The sequence below is a fragment of the Euleptes europaea genome, chromosome 6, assembly GCF_029931775.1.
Source record: "Euleptes europaea isolate rEulEur1 chromosome 6, rEulEur1.hap1, whole genome shotgun sequence".
Classification (NCBI taxonomy): domain Eukaryota; kingdom Metazoa; phylum Chordata; class Lepidosauria; order Squamata; family Sphaerodactylidae; genus Euleptes; species Euleptes europaea.
In genome coordinates this window covers 26,179,074-26,203,949 of record NC_079317.1, presented here as the reverse complement: position 1 = coordinate 26,203,949, position 24,876 = coordinate 26,179,074, and the positions used below count along the sequence as shown (strand labels likewise).

At 44.8% G+C, this 24,876-nt stretch overlaps 1 protein-coding gene across 4 annotated transcripts in view; it reads right to left on the bottom strand.

Moving 5' to 3' along the window:
* Nucleotides 1-22,698: 22,698 nt before the first annotated feature.
* Nucleotides 22,699-24,876, bottom strand: part of TTC7B (tetratricopeptide repeat domain 7B) — a 128,382-nt gene continuing 126,204 nt past the window's right edge. For all 4 annotated transcript variants that reach the window (XM_056851308.1, XM_056851303.1, XM_056851305.1 and 1 more), the window contains one exon: nucleotides 22,699-22,929. In XM_056851308.1, the coding sequence (XP_056707286.1) occupies nucleotides 22,708-22,929 (222 nt within the window). In that variant the 3' untranslated portion in view covers nucleotides 22,699-22,707. The remainder of the gene's footprint in view (nucleotides 22,930-24,876) is intronic.

Here is a 24,876-nt window from a genome sequence, read left to right as displayed (position 1 = left end):
AGCCCTATGAGGAAAGGCTGAGGGAGTTGGGAATGTTCAGTTTGGAGAAGAGGAGGTTGAGGAGGAACATAATTGCTTTCATTAAGTATTTGAAAGGCTATCACTTAGAGGAGGACAGGGAGCTGCTCCTGTTGGCAGCAGAGGCTAGGACTTGCAATAATGGGGTTAAATTATGGATGGAAAGGTTCTGGATGGATATTAGGAAAAATATTTTACAGCTGATCTGCAGACTATAGGGATCAGTGCTCCTAGAGGAAACGGCAGCTTCAGAGGGTAACTCTATGGCATTACAGCCAGCCAGTGTGGTGTAGTGATTAAAGTGTTGGACTAGGATCTGAGAGACCCAGGTTCGAATCCCCACTCTACCATGGAAACATGCTGGGTCACCTTTGAGCCAGTCACAAACTCTCAGCCTAACCTACCTCACAGAGTTGTTGTCAGGATAAAAAAGCAAGGAGAACAATGTAAGCCACTTTGAGCTCCAATTGGGGAGAAAGGTGGGATATAAATAAACAAACATCCCTGCTAGGGTTGCCAACCTCCAGCTAATAGCTGGAGATCTCCTGCTATTACAACTGATCTCCAGCCAACAGAGATCTATTCACCTGGAGAAAATGGCCACTTTGGCAATAGGACTCTATGAAGTCCCTTCCTTCCCCAAACCCCACCTTCCTCAGGCTCTGCCCCAAAAACCTCCCGCTGGTAGCAAAGAGGGACCTGGCAATCCTAATCCCAGCTGAACTCCTTCGCCTCCCCAAACATCCTCCTCCCCCCAGCTCTGCCCCCAAATCTCCAGGAGTTTCCCAACCCAGTCTTGGCAACCCTACAAATCCTGTTATAGTGGGAGACCTGGCCCCACTACCAGCATCCCCGCCCCAAGACGATTTGACTATCATGAACAGATGATTAGATTATGGTGCATTAAAGCCTGGGTCAGATCAATCCCTTGGCGACTGCAAAAGCCATGACTGTCGCTGGGTTGTGGTGTCCCTCCCCAGCGCTTTTGTGACAAGGACTGTGCTGGAATTTCTTGCTCTCTACAACTCATGGCTTTGTCTGTGCTGCATTTCAGCCTGAATCTTGCCCTGAGGTGAAGCAACAGCATCTCTTCAAGGTCACAAGAGCTAGAAGCCAGCCAGCTAGTTGCGAAAATGCCCTCTTATATCATTCTGGGCAACGAGACTACTTTCTTAGCTATTTTCACTATGCTTTTCATTAAGGACTACCTTAGGAAAAGCCAATTGCTGTTAAAAAAACAACAACACAGCCTGACTTATTTGCACATTATGCCATTTAGAACAAGGCCTTGAAAAAGCTGTGTTGTCAATTTATACATTAGTACAAGACAAAAAATGAAGGGAACAGCAGAAAACCATATATTTAATAAGGGTAGAGCCACAGCCTTCAATCTGCAAGATCTGAACAAGGCTGTCAAAGATAGGACATTTTGGAGGACTTTCATTCATAGGGTCGCCATGAGTCGGAAGCGACTTGATGGCACTTACACACACACACACACACACACACACAGCCTTAAGTCCTCTGGACAGCTGATTGCTGGGGCTGGCCCAGGAGTTTGTGGTGTCCGGGGCAACTGAACTTGCCCACTGCATGCTAGTGGGAAGTTTTCCCTCCCCAGGTTGCCCTCATTTCCCTGGATGGTGGTGATACCCAGGGATGCTATGCCCACCTACAGACAGGAGCTGCAGGCAGGTAGTAGGATTGCCAACTCTGGGCTGGGAAATTCCTGGAGATTTGGGGGTGGAGGGTGGGGAGCAGGGTTGCCAGCTCTGGGTTGGGAAATACCTGGAGATTTTGGGGGTGGAGCCTGAGGAAGGCATGGTTTGGAGAGGGGAGGGACTTCATTGCCGTAGAGTCCAATTGCCAAAGTGGCCATTTTCTACAGGGGAACTGATCTGTTGTCTGGAGATCAGTTGTAATAGCGGGAGATCTCCAGCCACCACCTGGAGGCTGACAACCCTATTGGGGAGGGACCTCAACCGGGTATAATGCCAAAGTGCCCACCCTCCAAATCAGCCATTTTCTCCACGGAACTGATCTCTGTAGTCTGGAAATCAGTTGTAATTCCGAGAGATCTCCAGGCCCCACCTGGAGGCTGACAACAATATGGAGGCAGGCAGGCTTCAGTAGCAGCTCAGCCTCAGGGGCTGACTAAAAGGGAACAATGCCCCCTGAAATGGACCATGCCTCCCCAGCCCAGCCCAGCCTCCCAAAGAGAGGGAAGGGTGGTTGAGATTATTTACGTTTTTGTGGGATGGGCCAGGGCAGTGGTGAACAGCCATAAAAGAAAAGGTACAGACAAAAGGGGGGAAAGAAGTAATTGCTCGTGTTGATTCCAATCAAGCCAGCAGCTGTCTGCAAATACTTTAAATACTATAAATACTGCCCATACCCAAACATTCTCTGTTGTGCTCCTATCTGGTGGAACAGCCCATCTGTTGAGGTCAGGAAATCTCCCACACTTTTATCATGCCACAGAGTAAGATGGAATTGTTCTGGAAGGCAGCTTAATAAATGGAACAGGGCTGTACTAAAATGGAATTGTTCAGGAGAGCACTCTTATGAAGGGGATAAGGTTGCAGTTTTAACTGCAGGTAAGCCAATACATTTTGTAGTTACATCAACCTTTTATTTTATTTATTTATTTTATTTAGGAAATGATGCTTTCCTGGAACAGATGTCCAAACATTCAAAAAAGAAAGATGTAGTAGTAATGCGAGATTTCAGTTATCCTGACATCTGTTGGAAGGCTAACTCTGCCAAAACAACTAGGTCCGACAAATTCCTCTCTTCCCTTGAAGACAACTTCATAGTCCAAAAAGTGGAAGAAGCGACAAGGGGAACAGCCATTTTGGATCTGATCTTAACCAATAATGATGACTTGGTTTATGGGATAGAAGGAGTGGGATCTTTGGGTGGGAGTGACCATGTTCTCCTGGAGTTTGTTATGCAGCAGAAAGGAGAAGCAAGAAATAGTCAAACATGTACCCTAGATATTGTTGAAGGCTTTCATGGTCAGAGTTCATTGGTTCTTGTAGGTTATCCGGGCTGTGTGACTGTGGTCATGGTATTTTCTTTCCTGACGTTTCGCCAGCAGCTGAGGCAGGCATCTTCAGAGGAGTAACACTGAAGGACAGTGTCTCGCAGTGTCAAGTGTGTAGGAAGAGTAATATATAGTCAGAAAGGGGTTGGGTTTGAGCTGAATCATTTTCCTGCAAAAAGTATCAAAGGTAATGTGCTAATCATTGTCCTGTAAGTATCAAGATAATGTGCTAATGAGGGTGTGGTATGTTAATATGGAACTATTGTATCCTGAAGTGATCTGTTAATGTGTGAAATCCAAAGCTAATCCGCATGGCTATTGTGGACTGTAGTCTTTGTTAGTCTGGAGGTTTTCAGGATAGGAAGCCAAGCCTTATTCATTCTTAAACTCTCTTCTGTTAAAGTTTTGCTGATGTTTATGAATTTCAATGGAAAATACCAAAATACCAAGAAAATATTAAGACCACGATCACACAGCCCGGATAACCTACAAGAACCATGTACTCTAGACTTTAAGAAAGCTGATTTTAATAAATTTAGGGAACTACTGGGTGTGATCCCATGGATGAGAATATTAAATGAGAAGGGAGTACATGAAGGATGGGAAATTCTTAAAAGGGAGATATTGAAGGCGCAATTTCAATCAATTCCCACAAGGAGAAAAAAAGGTAGAGGTTTGACGAAATCAGGGTAGATGACTAAAGAACTTTTGGTTGAGACAGGATTTAAGAAGGGCATGTACAAGAATGGAAAAAGGGAGAAATCAACAAAGAGGAATTCAAACAAGTAGCCAGCACATGTAGGGAGAAAGTCAGGAAGGCTAAAGCGTAGAATGAGCTCCGGCTAGCCAGGGAAGTTAAAAACAACAAAAAAGGGTTTTTTGGTTATGTCCATAACAAAAGGAAGATCAAGGTAACGATTGGGTCATTGCATGGAGAGGATGGTGAGTTATTATCAGGGGAGGCAGAAAAGGCAGAATTACTTAACTCCTTTTTTGCATCAGTCTTCTCCCAAAAGGGGAATAGTGCTCAACCTGGGAATAATGGAGCAGAGGATACAATAGGGGAATTAAAGCGTAGTATAGACACTGAGATAGTACAGGAATACCTGGCTACTCTGAATGAATTCAAGTCTCTGGGGCTGGATGAACTGCATCCAAGGGTGTTAAAAGAACTGGCTGAAGTGATTTCAGAACCACTGGCAATAATCTTTGAGAATTCATGGAGAACAGGAGAAGTTCCAGCAGACTGGAGGAGGGCAAATGTGGTCCCCATCTTTAAAAAGGGGGAAAAAGAAATCCCAAACAATTATCGCCCAGACAGCCTGACATCAATACCAGGTAAAATACTAGAACAGATAATTAAACAGACGGTCTGTACGCACTTAGAAAGAAATGCTATGCTCACTGACAGTCAACATGGGTTTCTCAAAAACAGGTCATGCCAAACTAATCTCATATCTGTTTTTGAAAGAGTGACAAGTAGGGTAGATGAAGGGAATGCTGTAGATGTAGTGTACCTTGATTTCAGTAAAGCCTTTGATAAAGTCCCCCATGATCTTATTGAAACAAAGCTAGTAAAATGTGGGCTGGGCACTGCTACTGTTAGGTGGATTGGGAATTGGTTGACCAACTGAACCCAAAGGGTGCTCATTAATGGCACAACTTCATCCTGGAGAGGAGTGACCAGTGGGGTACCACAAGGGTCTGTCCTGGGACCGGTACTGTTTAATATTTTTATAAATGACTTGGATGATGGAATAGAGAGCATGCTAATCAAATTTGCAGATGACACCAAGTTAGGAGGGGTAGTTAATACTCCAGAGGGTAGGGTCAGAGTTCAGAATGACCTCGATAGACTGGAGAGCTGGGCCATAAGCAATAAAATGGATTTCAATAGGGAGAAGTGTAAAGTACTTCACCTAGGCGGAAACAACATAAGGCACAGGTACAGGATGGGAGATAGTTGGCTTGACAACAGTACATGTGAAAGAGATCTGGGAGAATTAGTGGACCACAAACTGAACGTGAGTCAACAGTGTGATATGGCGGCTAAGAAGGCCAATGCAATTCTGGGCTGCATCAATAGGAGTATTGTGTCTAGATCAAGGGAAGTAATACTACCACTGTATTCTGCATTGGTCAGACCTCATTTGGAATACTGTGTCCAGTTTGGGGCTCCACAATTTAAGAAGGATGTTGACAAATTGGAGTGTGTCCAGAGGAGGGTGACCAGAATGGCCAAAGGTCTGGAATCCATGCCCTAGGAGGAGAGACTTAGGGAATTGGGTTTGTTTAGTTTGAAGAAGAGAAGGTTGAGGGGAGACATGATAGCCATGTTTAAATATTTGAATGTCATGTTGATGAGGGAACTAGCTTGTTCTCTGTTGCTCCAGAGACTAGGACACTGAGTAATGGATTTAAACTAATAGAAAAGTGATTCCACCTAAACATTAGGAAGAACTTTCTGACGGTAAGGGCTGTGTGACGGTGGAATGTGCTGCCTCGGAGGGTGGTGGAGTCCACGTCTTTGGAGGTCTTTAAGCAGAGGCTAGATGGCCATCTGTCGGGAGTGCTTTGATTGTGGGATCCTGCATGGTGGGGGAAGGGTTGGTGTCACTAGGGATGTGGGGGGGGGAGGTAGTTGTTAGTTTCCTGCATTGGGAAGGGGGTTAGACTAGGTGACCCTGGTTGTCCCTTCCAACTCTATGATTCTATGATTCTAAGAGATGGAAAAAACTTTTGATTTAAATTTATTATTGGAGTCTTTGCGGGGGGGGAGGGCCTTGGTGATTTAAATCATTCCACCCTACTTTGTACACGCTTAGTGGCGCTCTGCACTGGATTTTGGTCTGCATGGACAGCCCACAGCATAGAGAAATGATGAACTCTCTACAACACTGTCAGAGCTATTGGCGAGTAGACAGGGCAGCAGGCAGTTCGGCAGCTTGTTCTGCACCTGGAAAGTAAGCTGCACAGACTAAGAAGCCATACCAGTTGCTTTAAAGGCCAGATGGGGCCCTCATTGGTTCCTCTTTTCATCTGATCCATGCTAGACTGGAAGCTGCAGTACTACCCTCCGAACATCTCAAGTGGTGGTGCTGTTGCACAACACAGGTCAAGCAGGGTTACATGGTCTGGACTAATCCAATTTCTGTTGAATCTGCAAGGCATTTGAAACTGAATCATATGTACATGTTAAATTTGTAACCACTGATGTGTGCGCAAAGAACTGATCAACATGTCCTGATGCGGTTCCATGTTTGCACCCTAATTCATTCTTACTTTTGTGATACTTTGCTTTCTGATTTCTGTCCAAATATTGGACGTGCCATGGAAATCTTGGGGAGGGGGGGAAAGGAAGTAAATTGCTTGGCTTATTTTCGTAATTCCATGAGTTAGGACTAACTTGAATGTAAATTATGTATGGCACCTATTTGGGCTGGCTGACAGCTCAATCCTCAGGCTAGTCTGTGAAATAGCAACTAAGCATCATGCCTGTGTAATTCAGAGATCCTCCTGCTGCTGCACAGGTATCAGCACGGTTGCACGGGGTTATGGGCCCAAAATGGACAACATGAGGAATATGCCAAGGAATAGTTAGGCCTTAGTATCAGAAGCCCCCTCAGCCCACATCCTGCTTACCCCACTGGCATATCATTATGCTCTCAAAACTGCTGACATAAGTGGTAGGGTTGCCAATCTCCAGGTACTATAGAGAACACACAGCACAAGGCTCTAATATGGAAAACAATATCATCAAAACTTATAGCTTATTTTTAATATATAATCACAACTAGTATGTTGGCATTACATTCATGCCAATAAACTGTAAATCCTAACTGGAAAGAACACTAACCTAAGCAAAAAAGCTAAATAGGAAAGCGATCCTAAACAAAGGAGCCTATACTATACAGCAGAAGATGCACAAAAAAGATGCACAAAGTTCCAACCTCCAGGTACTAGCTGGAGATCTCCTGCTATTACAACTGATTTCCAGCTGATAGAGATCAGTTCCCCTGGAGAAAATGGCTACTTTGGCAATTGGACTGTATGGCATTGAAGTCCCTCCCCTCCCCAAACCCAGTCCTCCTCAGGCTCTGCCCCCAAAACCCCCTGCCGGTGGCAAAGAGAGATCTGGCAACCCTAATAAGTGGGAGTGAAAAAACGAATTAATCCCCTTCCAGCATACTGTCATGCCTACACAGCTATCATGCAGCTTAAAATACTGCCCAAGCCTGCAGCTAGGGTTGCCAGCCTCTAGGTACTAAAATAATTACTTGAGCTGCTATAAAGAAGTTAATCAAGCATATGCAGCCACAATGGCTTATATATTCCCGTGAAAATTATGTGTTATCATACAGTATAATTGGGGTTGTATGAACTGTTTTCGTTGCAATACCCAAGGAAACAAATGCGAACTGAGTTGTTATTTCCCTTTTTTTGTAATATATAAGCCATTGTGGCTGCATATGCTCGATTAGCCTCCAGATACTAGCTGGAGATCTCCTGCTATTACAACTGATCTCCAGCTGATAGAGCTAAGTTCCCCTGGAGACAATGGCCACTTTGGCAACTGAACTCTATGGCACTGAAGTCCCTCCCCCCAAACTCCGCCCTCCTCAGGCTCCACCCCAAAAACCTCCCACAGATGGTGAAGAGGGACCTGGCAACCCTACCTGCAGCCAATCACAGCTCTTCTAAGCACCATATAAACCCCAGCTGGGATTAGATGATAGGGCTTGTTGCACACAGCTACATCCCTTTAGCCTCATGCTCTAGAACATGCACATTGGGGGAGGAGGGGCTTTGGTGATGGGACCTCTAGAGGAAGAGTACTTTACACAAACAGCCAAGGATGGGAACATCGAATCTCGGTAACGCTGGCCTGGTCAGAACTCTTACAGGTACTCCATCTCTGGAGACAAATACCAAAGTGATTTCTCCACTCCTCAGCTGGTGATGCCAGAACAATGAGCCCCACAAAGGTAAGCAAAGGAGGGGAATGCCTGGCCTCAGACTTTGATTATTGCAAATCTGCCCCCCTCCCAAATAACATATTCCTACTGCAGTGGGTCCTACCCCATCCTTCCCTTACACTGAGCAAAGTTTATTTCTTAAAATATGCATACCTCAACTTTCCTTTTCATTGAAGTTCGAAGCCTTCCTCTTATCTAAGGAGACTTCCTCCAACTTTTTTGTTGGAGGAAGAGCCACATAAATTGGAGAAAGTATCCTTAGGCTGGACGGAGGAAGGCTACCTGGAGGATGGTTGGATCCACCCCACTGTGTAGTGGCTCAATAGTCTTTCCTTCCTCAAGAGTTGCTAACAGGGACTCACTAACGCTGGAGGAGGGGGCTCCTCTTGGAGATACACTGGCAGAACATGGCTGTAGCCTCAGCACAGTGTCAAAACAGCGTATCTCTACATGCAAGTGAAGGAAACGGGAGGCACAACCACATGTCTATATTTACTGTCCATGCTCAGTTGTAGCTCCTACGTGGAGCAACGTACCCGAGGTTAGGGAGGTGGATGCCACAAGTTAGTCTTTGAGCACAAAAGTACTTCTGTTGAGTTCTAGTGTGATGGGGGGGGGGTGTCTTTCTGTCCAGTTTCTCCATCTCATGCATAATTGTATAAACCTCTGCTCATAAGTAGGGTTGATAATAAAAACACAAAAAGTGCTATGAAGATAGGAAACAAACATGATCAGAAAGCCTTCCTCCTGGGCTGTGTTTGTCACAGTGCTTTGAGAGAAAACAACACAAACAAAACCAAACACCTGGCTTCTTTACCTTTCCTCACTCTCTCTTTTGGTCTCTGGCTGCAGCTTGGCAAACAGTCAGACTCTTCGGAGATCTGAGTGCTTCTCTCCATTTGCAGTAGGCATTTTTTGTCAGCCAAATTTCAGCAGCTAGATTTGCGAGCCAAAAGTAAGCAACTGCAGCTGAGGTCCATAAGCACAGAAATAAACATTATTCTTTTTAGTTTTCCTCTCCTATCATGCGACAATGCTGAGGAGCAGCCTTCAGAATGCAGCTAATCAAAATCCAATACTAAATCCCCTCTATTCATTAATATCTTTTAACATAATAACCACAAAAATGATGGTCAGTAAATGCTGGAAACTTCTGACTGCTTTCCGCTGTCGGGTACAATCAAGGCAGCAAACGGAGCATTTCAAAGCACCTTTCATTCATCATTGCACTGAAGTCTCATTTCTTGATTCTGTAATACATAAGCAGAAGTGGATACTGTGTTTAGAGCCAGCGTGGTGTGATGGTTAAGAACGGTGGTTTGGAGCGGTGGAGTCTGATCTGGAGAACTGGGTTTGATTCCCCACTCCTACACATGAGTGGTTTGTTTCCCCACTCCTACACAGGAAGCCAGCTTTGTGACCTTGGGCAAGTCATTCTCTCTCAGTCCCACCTACCTCACAGGGTGTCTGTTGTGGGGAGGGGAAGGGAAGGTGATTGTAAGCCGGTTTGATTCTCCCTTAAGTGGCAGAGAAAGTCGGCATATAAACTCTTACTTTTCTTCTTCCTCTTCCTCTTCCATTTTCTGCTCTGCTGCTGTGCTTGCCCATCAGGGACAAAGGGTTTGCTTGTATGCTCTGAAGGCAGGCACTGCATACTGGGGAGGGAGAAAAGAGGCAGATACTATATGCCCTTCCCACTGTAGGCAGTGTGACTGCAAAGGACGAGGCAATCGTTTTGCTTGTATCCTCTGGAATGCAGGCACTAGCAAGGCAAAGATATGTTGCCCCTACTCCTTGTGATTCCAGAGGAGAAAAGTAATTTTTTGTGTGCTCCCTTTAACACACAAGCAGAAAAGATTCAGGGGTTAGTTAGGAAGAATAGAGGTACATACTTCCCATCCATGAAAGCGAGGACAAACAAGACAAAATGCCAGAGATAAGTGATGAGAAAGTGTTTGAGATATTTCTATGTGAGAGAGCAGTGAGGTCAAAATTTCTGAAATCTCTTGATATCTTTGATTTAATGTACAAGCATCTGCACCATTTTCCCAATATGAGACACCCCCCCCAGCCCAGCTGCTGTTGGCCTCAATGGGTGGGGGGATGCATGTCAAGAGGAAGTTTCCTGTCAGGAAAATACACAGGGAAGATGTCTATTTTAAAACAAAACTGGGGAGCTAAACCCTGTTACCTTCTGTGCCTTATTTCTGTTCTTGAAGCATTTTCTCACAGCATTTCTTCAGCTGGACTGGGATTAAAAATGTGAAATGAACTCAGTCAGTGCAGCAAAGCAAGGAGGTGAGAATTAGCACCCCTTAACCAATATTTTTATTTCACAGGTGTTTTATGCATGGTCGCTTAACCCTCCTTTATTCCCTGTTTCAGCCAGGATCAAATTTTTGGGAATGCATGTTACCTCATTCCTTGAAAGCTCAATGCTGCTTCAACACAAAACAAACCCAGCTTTTCCCATTCTTCTTCTGGACCGAGTCAAACCATTCTTCCTGGCTCATTCCAGAGCCACAGAGCGAGCGTACACCTTTCTTGGGTTGAGCTTCGCCCCACCCTTTTCCAAACCCTTCTTCAAGGCAGCCAAACAGGGGACACACAGAAGATTGGCTTCTCTCACAACCAATCATGAAACAGTGTGTAAAGAGCAGGGATTCAAGTGCTTCCTGCTACCTCGGAGCTCTTTCTGAGCAAAAGAAAGGCTTTTTAAAAATGAGGCTTGGATTTCTCCCCCCCCCCCTTTCAGATTGCTCCGTTTTTTGTTTTTTGTTCTTAAAATGCTTTTTTATGCAGCAGTTGGATCGGGGGGGGGGGAGGAAGTCTTCTCTCAGGGTGAGTTGCAAAGTCAGCCAATTAAAGACCAGCATTTAAAGGGGTGGGACTTGATTTGAATTTGGGAGACTGCTTTTCTGTATTCATGCCTCCATTAGCACACAGTTTCATCCTTGATCATTCCAGCCAATGCATACAGTTTCCCCCAACCTGGGTTACTTTAATCCTGGCTGAAACGGGGAATAAAGGAGGTTAAAGCAACCATGCATAAATGACCACACTTTCTTTCGCTGTTGCACTGGGTAGAAGTGGGCAGTGGAGGTTGGGAGGTCTCCCACTATAGCAGGAGACTTGGTCCCACTACTCCCAATCCACCACCTTGAAGACCCCTGCCTGTTGTGACCAACAGTTAATTACTAATGGCTCGTTGCATATAGACCCTTCATTTTAATCACATACACCAGGGATGGGGAACCTCAGGCCCGGGGGCCGGACATTTTTTGTGGCCCTCAGGAGCTCCGGGGCGCAGCATAGGGCGGCCCTCCCTGAGGGTGTTCCTGGGGCCATGGCTTGCAGGGGTGCTGCGGCACCCTTTGGACCTCCTCTCGCCGACTGACGGCTTCCCCCAAGGTTGCCCCCTATAGCCGCAGCGTGCAGGAACGCCAGGGCACACTGTAAGCCCCTCTTGCTGCCTGTCGGCTGTTGAGCAGCGAGAGGGGGGGGGAAGAGGCCCATGGCTCCCGGGGGCAGAGCATGTGCACAGGAGCCGATCGGGCTTCAGGGGGCCTTTTGTGGACTCTGGGGAGGGCATGGAGCCTGGGGCCAGGTCACGTGGGGCCGGCGTGTGTGTGTGTGTGGTGTTATAAATAAATGTGCAAATGGCCCTTGGCAGGAAAAAGGTTCCCCACCCCTGACATACACACAGTGTTTTCCTGCACTGGGAACTTGAGAGCCAGCATGGTGTAGTGGTTTAGAGCTGTGGTTTGGAGTGGTGGAATCTGATCTGGAGAACCGGGTTTCATTCCCCACTCCTCCACATGAGCAGCGGAGGCTAATCTGATGAACTGGATTTGTTTCCCCCTCCTACACATGAAGCCAGCTGGGTGACCTTGGGCTAGTTACACTCTCAGCCCCACCTACCGGAAAGGGTGTCTGTTGTGGGGAGGGGAAGGGAAGGTGATTGTAAGCTGGTTTGATTCTTCCTTAACTGGTAGAGAAAATCAGCATATAAAAACCAACTTTTCTTCTTTTTCTTCAACAATACGACTGACATGCTAAATGTTCATCCTCCTCTGGCAAGCAAAGTGTGAAGGGGGGGAGCAATTGTGCTGAGTCAAGCAAAGTCAACAGGAGAGGCCAGGCCTCATGCTCCAGCGAGCTTTGTGCTTCTGCGGCAAAAGGCAGAGGGCATGCCCGAGAGGGATTCTGAGACAGGCTTGAAACGCTGAACAAGGACTCTGCACTTCTGAGCATCTGAAAACTCAATTGAAAGGCAATTTGTAAGCAAGGCCTTTGGTTCAAAAGTTATCAAAATACAACAGAAGGGTGGAAGAAGAATCTGATACTGGGAAACCAGGACCCATGGGTCTGGGAGGCATTAAGAGCTCATTAATTAGTATCTTTATCTGGAGCTCATTTTTTTCTGTCAGTTCAGTACAATAGCCTGAGTACATGGCCTTGTTTGTAAAGCATTAGACCTGGATTAGAACCGTTTCCCGCTCAGCTCAGAACTTCTTTGTCCACTTTGAACAATTATTTGTATAATTAGCACACCGTGTAAAATTATGAATGCTATTGATACCAAACTTCCACACACCTCTTTAACACAAATAGTCCTAATACATACAATCATTAAAAAAAAAAAAAAACCTTAAAAACAATAGTAAAAGCATACTTCCAGTTAACTCCTCCAAAAGCTTGGCAGAATAAACATTTTCCCATTTTCCTCCAAAATGTGAACAAAGAGGATGACAGCTGAGATGAGCGGTTCAAGGTGCTATCCACAACCTCAACCAACAAGGTTCTGATCCAAGTAGAAATTAACTTTGCCTCCCAGAAAGGTGGAGGAAAGCCTTATCAGCAGATCCGGTTTAGAGAATTTCTGCCCTATAGAAAAATGTAACACCCCCCCCTTCAAAATAGTCTGTTAGCAGCACAATGGCAATCAAGAGGGGCTGTTGCTCAGTGGTAGAGCATCTGCTTGGTACGTGGAAGGTCCCAGGTTCAACCCCCAGCATCTCCACTTAAAATAACTAGGCAGTGTTATTTTTGTGCACAAACCTGAAGTTAGAGTGCACAAAGGCTATTGTGCAAAACCCATCTGATCTCAGTGTGTGCTAAGAACAAAACTGCACAGAGCCTCTTTTTTCTATTCAAACTAATATACTTAATTTATTGTAGGAACTCCAGTTCTGAATGGGATAGAGTAAATATAGTTTCTTAATCTAGTCTAATTTACTAGGATGGAGAGAGACACAGGGCCTTTGTCCTGGCCTCATGGTGGCAAGATTGAGAAGAGTGTGTGGGTGTGTAGAGGATATGAGAAAGCAGGAAGGAAGTTTTTCCCTAGTAGCAATCTACACATTAAAGGGATAGTGTCAGAGTGGTAGAGAAAAGGATGCCTGGTGCCTTGACCCCTCTATCTCTCTGACACTCTAGTCAAGTCCCCCTCTGAAGTTTGAGGTGAGAAACAGTGCAAAGTGCTTCATTTCCAACAGGCAATAGGTGAAAGTCCTCCACCTTAGACTCTGGGGAGCCACTGCCAGTCTGAGTAGACATGATGGACCAATGGTTTCACTCACTATAAGGCAACTGCATGTTTTCAACTGGTTACGAAACAGCAATAAATTAACAACATCAATGAAGTCAGTAGTCAACGGGGTTTTTTGCCGTCAAGTCACAGCTGACTTATGGCAACCCCAAAGGGTTTTCAAGGCAAGAGATGTTCAGAGATAGTTTGCCATTGCTTGCCTCCACATCACACCCCTGGTATTCCTTGAAGGTCTCCCATCCAAATACTTGCCAGGGTTGAGGCTAAGAGTGCGTGACTGGCCCAATGTCACTCAGCAAGTTTCCATGGCTAAGTGGGTTTCCCAGATCCTAGTCCAACCCCTTAACCACTATACCATGCTGGCTATCATATCATATCAGGTCATCAATTCAATTAATCGTTTGATGGAAAGAGCTTTTACGGATCTCCAGATGGCCACACAGAAAGGGCTAGCTGCCATCTCCTAGACAGGGAGTTCCAAAGTCTGGGGGCTGAAACCTTGAGGAGCATTTAGTTGAGAGGGTATAGTTAGTCTACATTCTTATTTTTATTCATGCCTGGTGAGGTATTTGTTAGGGTGACACCATTGCTCATACCCAGCAAATGGGGTAGCGGGGAAGGGAGGTAGTTGTGAATTTCCTGCATTGTGCAGGGGTTTGGACTTTATGACCCTGGTGGTCCCTTCAAACTCTGATTCCATGATTTGCTTCACTGAGAAATAGCTCTATGCAGAAACCTGACTAAAGTTCCTGGCATGTGCATTTTCTTGCTTACTTGGACCTCTGCTTGGTTGCCTCAGCTGAACCTAGATGCAAAGGGCCATTTCACAAGGAGGATGAATAGAAGTGGAATTTGTGATACAAACTACCAAGACTGGCCATTAATTTTATGCCCTCTTTGTAAGTTACCTAGAAGCTTCTGGTTGGCTGCAGCTGGAAACAAAATTCCTTGGTCTGATCGAGGGAGGCAATTCATGCATGCCTATGTTCAACTTAATTCTGCCGATTTTCAGGACCAACTTCATCACGTAAGAGCCAGTGCTGCATGGTGGTTGAAGTGTTGGACTAAGATCTGGGAAACCCAGGTTTGAATTCCCACTCTGCCATGGAAGCTTGCTGGCTGAGCACATGTTTTTCCATAGGGTTGTTGTGAACATAAAATGAAAGAAAGAACAATATAAACTGCTTTGGGTTCCCATTGGGAGGAGAGGTGGGATATAAATTAAGTAAAATATATATTTTTAAAAATTGACATTCAACAAGTGAGCAAGCTCCTCTAAGGTTTACATGCTGTAGAAATACCAAGCAATGTATTTCACTTTCAGACTTTAGCTTCTAGAAACACACATGGATTTTATTTCCATGATTAATTAATAACTTAGTAGCTTATGTCTAACTTGACTCGGACACATGCAACAACCATCTCCTTGGAGGAATGTCAGTCTTGCTAAAAGCAAGAAAAAGGAGCTGTTGTGCTTTCTGCTTTTCCCATTGTTACCAATGACAGCAAAGCTTGCCAAGGATTTGGGGAAAAACGGTTGTCAGTGTGTTGTAAAGATCTCGCCAGAAAAGGCAGTGTGGCTTAGATCAAAAGTATGGGATACATAGTGTAGCATCAATGAGATGGGGAGAAGTGAAATGTCAACTAATAAAGCTTTGACATTTCTGAATAGGAGACATCCTATAACTTTGTACCTGGGGAATTTTGTGAAGCTATAGTAGTCTGGTGGCTGAAACTTTGATGGTCTGGAATGTCCTGCAGGATAAACATTTTCTCCAAGGGAATGGACTGCAGCGCAGTTCTGAGTGGGGCACATTCAAGGAGTGCCTGCTCTCTTGCACCCTGCCAAATCCTCAGAAATGACCCTTGGTTCGCACCACCCACTATTGCAGGGGTGGTGGTGGCCAAAATCAAATAAAAGATGGAGTAGTTCTGTTGACTTCCATCTTGCTTTTGTTCACATGTGCTGGAAAGAGTCCTGGTCATATGAGGCCTGAGCATATTTCATGCCATTGCAAGCCACAGATACGGTAAGCAGAATGTGGGACTGTGATAGGGTTGACAGCCTCCAGGTGGTGGCTGGAGATCTCCCGCTGTCTCACACACACCACCTTCTGATACGGAGGGTGCAGACAGACCATTACACAGAGGAAAGCTGCAGCCTTAGCTCTGCAGCCAGTACTAGTGCTCCATCGGATCCCTCTTCTTCCTTACCAACAAGCTATTTAGCAGCCCCCTTCTGTACAAAGCAGCTGAAATATTTCAGGCACAGGCTGGTCCTCAGGAAGCTGCTTTTCTTCTAGGAACTGGAAAAGAATTGAGAGAGCAGAATGGCCAGTGTGTGTGTGTTAAGTGCCGTCAAGTCGCTTCCGACTCATGGCAACCCTATGAATGAAAGTCCTCCATAATGTCCTATCTTTGACAGCCTTGCTCAGATCTTGCAAATTGAGGGCTGTGGCTTCCTTTATTGAGTCAATCCATCTCTTGTTGGGTCTTCCTCTTTTCCTGCTGCCCTCAACTTTTCCTAGCATAGCTGTCTTTTCCAGTGACTCTTGTCGTCTCATGACATGACCAAAATACCATAGCCTCAGTTTAGTCATTTTAGCTTCTAGGGTCAGTTCAGGCTTGATTTGATCTATAACCCGCTGATTTGCTTGTTTGGCAGTCCACGGAATCTGTAACACTCTCCTCCAGCACCACATTTCAAAGGAATCTATTTTCTTCCCATCAGCTTTCTTCACTGTCCAGCTTTCACACCCATACATAGTAATAGGGAATACGATGGCATGAATTAATCTAGTCTTGGTGGCCAGTGACACATCCTTACACTTCAAAATCTTTTCTAGCTCCTTCATGGCTGCCCTTCCCAGAATGGCCAGTGGCTCAATGCAAATTTTGAAACTGGGGGTTGAGAGAAGCATCACGGCAGTATGAAACGTTGCCTCGAGCAAATCTTTACCACAGATGTATCTCCCAAATGAGTGAACCTAGTAGGATAGCGAGCTGGAGGCGGTGGGGGTAGAGTGAGAAAGCCAACCCACCAAAGGCACTTGGAATCTTTTTATTGTGTCCTGGGCTTTCAGGCACCTGATGAGCAAAATCGAGACGCTGCTGCTTAGGCAGGCCTCTTCTTCCAGTTGTGGCACCACACCATCATTATAAAATGCTAAATGGAAAGGCAGAGGAAACTGCACTGCTGATCTTAAATAATAATAACAAAAGCTTAAGGGCAGCTATGGTGCTTGTGCTCAGACAGTAGATCTGAGCCAGGGGCACCCAAATGTAAAGGAGCACTCAGAGAAAACAGTTGCAGGCTCTCCCATGAGAGGGTTAACCTTATGGCCTGCTCTGACAGCGGTTTCCCTCTCAGCAACCCTCTGCTGGGGGTGGGGGGCGGCGCTCAGGAACAGCATCTGCGTTGACTCTGCGGAAGATGGCACCGAGCACTCTCTTGTTTTCAGCAAAATGAGATTGAAATCACATGTGCATCCTGATGTGTGGTAAGGTTGAAATGTGAATGTAAATTGAGTTCCCTGTGTGCCCTTCAATTGCTTCAGAAACCTTGGGTGAGCACATTTTAAACTGCCTTGTTTGTTTGTTTTTCCATACGTCAGAGACCCAACCCACTCACAGTTGGAAGTGTTTTTTTCATATGTGGGCAGTGACAGCAGGAGAAGGGCTGCATCCACATGGCGAGTATTCTCTGTTGAACATTCATCACTGCTGCAAATGCAAAGGCATGTGGATTGGCAACAGAGTTTCCACATGAGAGTTTTCTGTGTATTCCCCCCCCCCACATCAGCTATCATTTTCCTTGCATTTTTTCACTGCTGCACAACAGAAGAGCTTTTTAAAAAATCAGCAATTGCTATAGTGTTGTTGTGCTACAGAAATTGTCTTAAAAAAAAAAAAAGCTCTCCAGTGGCATGAAAAGACAATGGCAGCTATGAGGAGCTCAGGGAAGGAAAATTGTGCCGATGTGGGCAGGACCCCATAGTTCTTGTTGCTCATGTTCACTTTCGTAATGCAAATCTGTCCTTTACATGGTCTTTAAACTTTTCAGGAATGTTGCTTAGATTGTGTTTTGGCGCTAAAAATGTATTGGTGTTTTTCTTTGGCTTCATTCTAATTTTCAATATTAACAATTCATAGTCTGTACCACAATCAGCTCCTGCTCTTTTTTTGGCAGAAAAAATAGAGCTTCTCCATCTTCTGCTTCTGATTATGTAATCTATTTAATTTCTATGTTGGCCGTCTGGTGATATCCACGTATAGAATTGTCTGTTTGGTTGCCTGAAACATGTGTTTGCAATCAACAAATTGTTGTTTTCACAGAATTCAATGAGTCACTCTCCTGATTCATTTTGTGCCCCTACCCCAAATCTTCCAACAATATTTGCTTCTGCTTCGTTTCCTATGTTTGCATTTCAGTCACCTATGATTATTAGCACATCTTGTTTAGGTGTGTGATAAATTTATTCCTGGGCACTTGCACAAAAGCTTCTTTTTTTTCTCATCAGCATCTGCAGTTGGGGTATAAACTCGAATGATAGTTATATTGATAGGCTTTCCAGGAAGTCTGATTAATATAATTTGGCCAGACTTTGCAGTATAGCCCAACTGCCTGTGCTACATCTCGCCTATTAGAGCGACTACACTTCTTGTTTTCTGAGCAGCTAGCCAGCACTAAATATGTCTCTACACTGGATTGCAGCAAAGGGTACTACCAACTGACATTAACCCCTGAAACCTCAGATAAGACAGCCTTTATGAGTCCCCTGGGACATTACCAATTTGTCACTATGCCTTTCAGGCTTAATGGGGCCAGTAAGACCTTCCAGAGGCTGATGGACAGTTTTGACTGGGCTTCCTTTTGTTTGTGCCTATCAATATGACACTTCTATCATGCCAGCTACTTGGGAAGAGCATTTGCAGCATCTACGCATTGTTCTTCAGAAACTTCATGAAGCCGGCTTGACCGTCAGAGGCCAAAAGTGTCAGTTTGGTTGCAATGAAGTAATCTGTTTAGGCCATAAGATTGGCAGTGGCAAAATTAAGCCCCTAGAAGCCAAAACCGTGACCTGGATAGCTCAGGTTAGCCTGATCTCATCAGATCTCAGAAGCTAAGCAGGATTGACCCTGGCTAGTATTTGGCTAGGAGACCTCCAAGGAATACCAGAGTTGTGAGGCAAAGGCAGCCAATGGCAGACCACCTCCAAACATCTCTTGCCTTGAAAACCCCACCAGGGGTCACCATAAGGCAGATGTGACTTGATGGCAGCAGAAGAAGAAGACAAAGAAGAACCACCAGCACCAGCAACCAAAATAGCCTGTATACAAGAATGATCTGTTTCTTCTACCAAGAAGCAATCATTCCTGGGGGTTGCCAATTACTACAGATGGTTCATCCCAAACGTTAGCCAGATTGTGGCTCCTCTCACAACTTTGTGCAAGAAAAAGCTACCAACTAAAGTGAACTGGACTCCAGAGTGTCAAGCAGCCTTTGACTTAGTCAAGGAAAAACTCTTGCAAGATCGTATCCTGATTGCTTCAGATTTCCAGGAGCCTTTAATTCTCCAAACCAACACTAGTCAATGCGGCCTCAGTGCTGTTTTGGCTCAGAGAGCAATTGAACAGGAATTACATTCCATAGCAAAAATTATTGCCAAGGGAAACAGCATATTCTACAATTAAGAAGGAATATCTTGCCATCATTTGGCTGAATGTAAGTAGAATGTACGTTCTACTTACAAACTGATGACAATCCATTAGCCTTCTTGAATAAAATGAAGCGTAATAATGCCTGAATTTTTAGATGGGCTTTGAGTTTGCATGGTTTCCAGTTTGAGATTTCTCACATCAGCTAGTTAGATTTGTTATTTTATGTGCATTACGACTCCAATGAACTATGTTTTGCTTTTAAGAACTTTTCTAGAATTTCTTCAATAACATTTTTTTGCTTCATTTTGTGTGCGTTACTGTGGAGTAACTTGAACCAACCTGGGCCTAGGTTTGGATACGTTAACGCACAAAGGCAGGGTCAGCCTTGACAACTACAGATGCTGGGGATTGAACCTGGGCCTTTCTGCATACAAAGCAAATGCTCCATCACTGAGCCACAGCCCAGTGTGGATCATGCTGCAAAGAGACATGACAAAATTGATGGTATGAAGATTCCCACTGATGTCAGTGATCAGTGCCCCAAAAATCATGGGGAAAATACGTGCCCTCTCTAAATATTACAGCTTACTAGTGATGGAAACCGTGGAGAGAAAAATCAGGAATTCTTACCGTGACTCTTAGAAAGGGCTGGAAGGCATAGAAGAGCCTTCAGTACGGCCCTTCCTGTGGGAGGAGGAAGGGCCAGCTTGTGAGTTGCAGACACTTCTCTGTAGATCTTCTCCTCCCAGATCACCTCTCCAGATCAGGAACACTCTATGCTAAATCTGCAACGGAAACTTTGAATAGAGCCAACTCTGAAGAACATCTCTCTCCAAATGCTACAAGATGCTACCTTTATTTATTTAGATATTTATACCTCACTTTTCTCCACAGTGGGGACCCAAAGTGGTTTACAACATATTTTCCCCATCCTCTATTTTACCCTCAAACACCATCCCCTGAGGTAGGTTAAGCTGAGAGAAAATGACATCTCTAAGGTAATCCAGTGAGCTTTTATAGTTTTGAACCATAAAATAGGGTTTTGAACCTAGTTCTCACAGCTCCTGGTCTGACACTTTAACTTGAGGGGCAGGATTGGAACTGAACATAGAAGTTCCTGCCTACCTACCACATATACATTCTGCCATCCAGAAGCACAAGTTAATTACCACATGAAAATTACAGTGGAAGGTCGAATGTCCTCCTTCCTTTCCCAAGAATAGGAATTCACAGACGAGGCAGAAAAAAATCCTAGAACCTTTGGGATATGGGACAGCAATATCCCTTTAGATGGGTTTCCAGTCACAAAGAAATAGGCTTCAGGGGAAAGGGCCATGTACTGGACCCTTTTCCCAAAAGGATACATCAGCAGATGAGAATTTGTCAGTTTTGTAATGTTTTGCAATAAAGAATTTGTCAGTTTTGTAATGTTTTGAATAGATGTCCAAGTGGCTGCTCAGCAAGTTTTATCCAAAGAGCCCCTTTCCAAAAAGGCAAAGTTGCTGCCCTCCCCTCCGGGAATGAACATAAATTCCTTGAGGAGGATCTTTCCTAATGTCCTGTAAGGTATCACAATGGCGTCCTTGAGACTTAAGAGTGGAAGACTCCGCGAATGCCACAAATAAGGCAAACTTTCTATTACTGGAAGCTCTGCCCAAGAAAAAACAGCCCTGGAAGCAAAGATGAGGTAGTTGACACCCCTCCCCCTCGGGAAAACTGCTCAGCTCCCCAATCATTCCTATGCCATAAGGAGAGGGAGAGGATAGAAGTGGCAAAGGTTTTTTTTTTTTTATTATTCCCTGGTCTTGGGAAAAATATCCCTCCAGTTAGGGGCACCTCTTCTGCATTTAGGCAATTTATTAATTTCTTCATCTCTCAATGCTTTCCCCCTTAAAATAGAAAACCAAGTGAAGCTTGTTGGTCTTCTTGCCTTTGCGGATCACTTTACACACATGAGGAAGCTGTGCAGCCAGCACTCCTATGACATGCCTTCCCGCCTTTCCCCTCACTGGTGGCCTGGCTGTGAGGAGAAGCTGACTAGCACTGGAGGGCTCCATTGACAGAAGAAGAGTTGGTTTTAGACCCCACTTTTCGCTACCTCTAAGGAGTCTCAAAGTGGCTTACAATCACCTTCCCTTCTCCCCTCACAACAGGCACCACGTGAGGTAGGTGGGGTTGAGAGAGTTCTGAGAGAACTGTGACTAGCCTAAGGTCGCCCAGCAGGCTTCATGTGGAGGAGTGGGGGAAAACAAACCTGATTCACCAGATTAGGGTTGGCCACTCATGTGGAGGAGTGGGAAACCAAACCCGGTTCACCAGTTTAGAGTCTGCCACTCATGTGGAGGAGTGGGGGATCAAACCTGGTTCTCCAGATTAGAGTCCACCACTCTTAACGACTATATCACGCTAGCTCACAGAAAACACAAGCTAGGAATTGATGTAGAAGACAAATCAACACGTTCAAATGAGGTGTTCTTCTGAACAAGTACTTAAATAACAGGTATTCAAAATTGTCAAGTCAACACGGTGGCTCTGTCAGCAGCTGAGATGCCCACTTTTGGTCAATCCCCCATTCATCTATTAAAAGAGAAGGCAGGTGCCATATCCATTCAAAAATCATTTATTATTAACATAATCTTTTCATTGCGCCAAGTGGGTGTATAATGCATAAGGAATGTCGGTAAATATTCCATCTGAAGTATCTTTTTACATATTTCCATTGATAAATAAACTCTGAATTCACATAAAAAAGTTAAACTTAAATAACATTTCCTTTCCTTTTTTTTGAACAGGCATACATTGGTAAAATATAAATATTCTTGTTCACATCTTTCTTCTAAATAAAGGCAATAACTAGCTACACGTCACAGTTATAAACAACTAAAAACATAAACCTTTCAGTTCATTTGCTGGCCTGGACTACAGTAGAGATGGAAACAGCAAATTTCACATTTTTCATTTTGGGCCCAGAGAGACTGAGAGACGAGAACAGGTCTTTAACAGGCTCGGCTAAGAATAGGCTGCTGTGCCACTGAATTTTAACTTGAATTCTATTATTCTAACATTTGGTGTTTCGATTCTATTTAGAGTTTTACATAACACTCAGATGTCACCTAACAAAATATGGCACGATACCCATTTGAACAATAGCATCAGGTCTTAAAACTACAATGGGGGCAAAGATGTAGGCGATACACACAGCAAACCACCACTTGTGTATTCTTTTTCCCTTTTTGGTTAGTCGTTTTTCTTCATGCTAACATTAACACGCCATATCACTTCTGTATGTCAGAACCCCCGCAGCAAATGAACAGCTTTGCCAGCTTGGTTGCGTGACTTCTCAGCCTGAAGATCTGCTCCTTGGAGTCTGGAGGACAGCTTTATGCTGAATGCTCCTTAACGTTCTCACAATCAGTGGAAGCACGATGAGCCCCCGGTTCTGCCAGGCGAGCCTTTCAGAGGACTCGGGGGATGATGGTAAAAGGGATGACTGGGCTGCTGGCTTCAAGCTCCAGCGCCGCCAGGAAACACTCGGTGGCTGCGTCATCGTTGCCCTGAGCCTGCAGAACCACCCCGAGGCCGTTCCAAACCTCATGGGCTGTTGAATTGACCTGGACGGCATCTCTCAGGATCTTCTCGGCCAAGCTGTACCTTCCAAGCTGGTGAAGAATTAGAGCCTGCGAAGGGCAGAAAGGAGAGAACGTTTTTATTTATAGCTTTTAATGATACTTCCTTTTAACTGCATATACTGGAGTTTGTATTTCTGTATGTTTGATTATCTCTGTAAGTAAATTCAAATATTTATGACCCGCAGTCTTACGCCCGAAAACAGATCAAGACGCCCCATTTATACACTGCTAGGCCCCGTTCCCCATTTCTAGTTTAGTGGAAATGGACTACATTAGCCTAGGTATGGCTTCATCACAGAACCAAAACAAGCAACGGCAACCTGACATTAACGTGCAATGGCAACAAGCTTCTCAGGTTCACCCAAGTGATTTTACAAACCTAGACACAATTATACTGTGGAGAACACCATTATATGTTTTTTTAAAAAGTGAATGCAGGCTTCACTGTATGTTCCTGGAGTCTGAGATAACATGTTCATTCTTTCTTGGCAGGCTCATTATATTCCACTGTTAGTGTGTGTGTTGAGTGCCGTCAAGTCGCTTCTGACTCATGGCGACCCTATGAATCAATGTCCTTCAAAATGTCCTATCTTTGACAGCCTTGCTCAGATCTTGCAAATTGAGGGCTGTGGCTTCCTTTATTGAGTCAATCCATCTCTTGTTGGGTCTTCCTCTTTTCCTGCTGCCCTCAACTTTTCCTAGCATGACTGTCTTTTCTAGTGGCTCTTGCCTTCTCATAATGTAACCTAAATAGGACAGCCTCAGTTTAGTCATTTTAGCTTCTACGGTCAGTTCAGGCTTGATTTGATCTATAACCCACTGATTTGGTTTTTTGGCTGTTAGCGTCCACTGTTAGCTTCACTATATAATCCCGCTTATGAGCACTTGGTTATCAAGAGCTTCACGGAGGCCTGGGAGAAGCAAAGATTGTGCGCGTTTGGAGAAGCAAAGCCGTAAGTGCAAGAAGAACTCAACCATTTTACCAATCAGTCCATTAAGATTACTAGCCCAACTGATCACACAGGGAGAAAGAGGCGGGTGGGAGAGAACCAGTTTTTGTAGAACTTCCCAGCCTGGTGGTCTGGAAATAATTCTCATTGCCACAGGTAACAAGGTGAGCTGCTTTTTGTAAGCCAGCCATTTGAAAAGTGAGTAAAAAATTATGCGCACATCGCTGGCAGCTATAAAACTATTAGTTTGATACAAGCCACGTCTGCCTGGGAGTCAAGTCGCTTTCCTGTGCTGCAGCCCCAACATGGCTAGAGACTGTCTGAATGATGCAATCACTTGGCTCTCTGACATGGGACATCCGACAAGCTGGGGGAAGGGGGAAAGACTCAAGCAATTAGCCCAACCCACACAGTGGCCTCGATGAAACATAACCCTGAGCCATGTGTGACTCAGTGCATGAAAAAGTGATCCCATCCAATTGCAAGTGAAAGGTACCAAACGTCAGGACACTGGTTTTATTTGCATGTGTCACAAACCTTGAATTCGTTAGTTAAAAATGCCGAGGCTTCAGGAAGCAGCCCTGAAATTAAAACAACAACAAATGACCTCAGAACCAGCACATGCTTGCTTGCACTTGATGTTCTGGGACAATCCTCATGGCGGGGCGATGGCTCAGTGGTAGAGCATCTGCTCTGCATGCAGGAAGACCCAGGTTCAATCACTGCTACCTCTAGTTAAAAGGATCAGGTAGTAAGTGATGTGAAAGATCTGTGCCTGAGACTCTGGGGAGCTGATGCCAGACACACCATACTGACCTTGCCAGAGAAATGGCTTGACCCAATCTTCACCAAACTTTGGGGTTCGTGCAAGGAGAGTCCCTGAAAGCTACCCTGAAAATATGGGACCTCTACCACAAAAAATACCCCCACAGGAGCTTCGCAAAAAATCCCCGTTGTTTTATATTATGGGAATTTTCAATTAGCTGACTTCCACAGGCTTGCATCTATGTAGCAAATTCCAGATTTTGGAATTCGGTAAACCCAA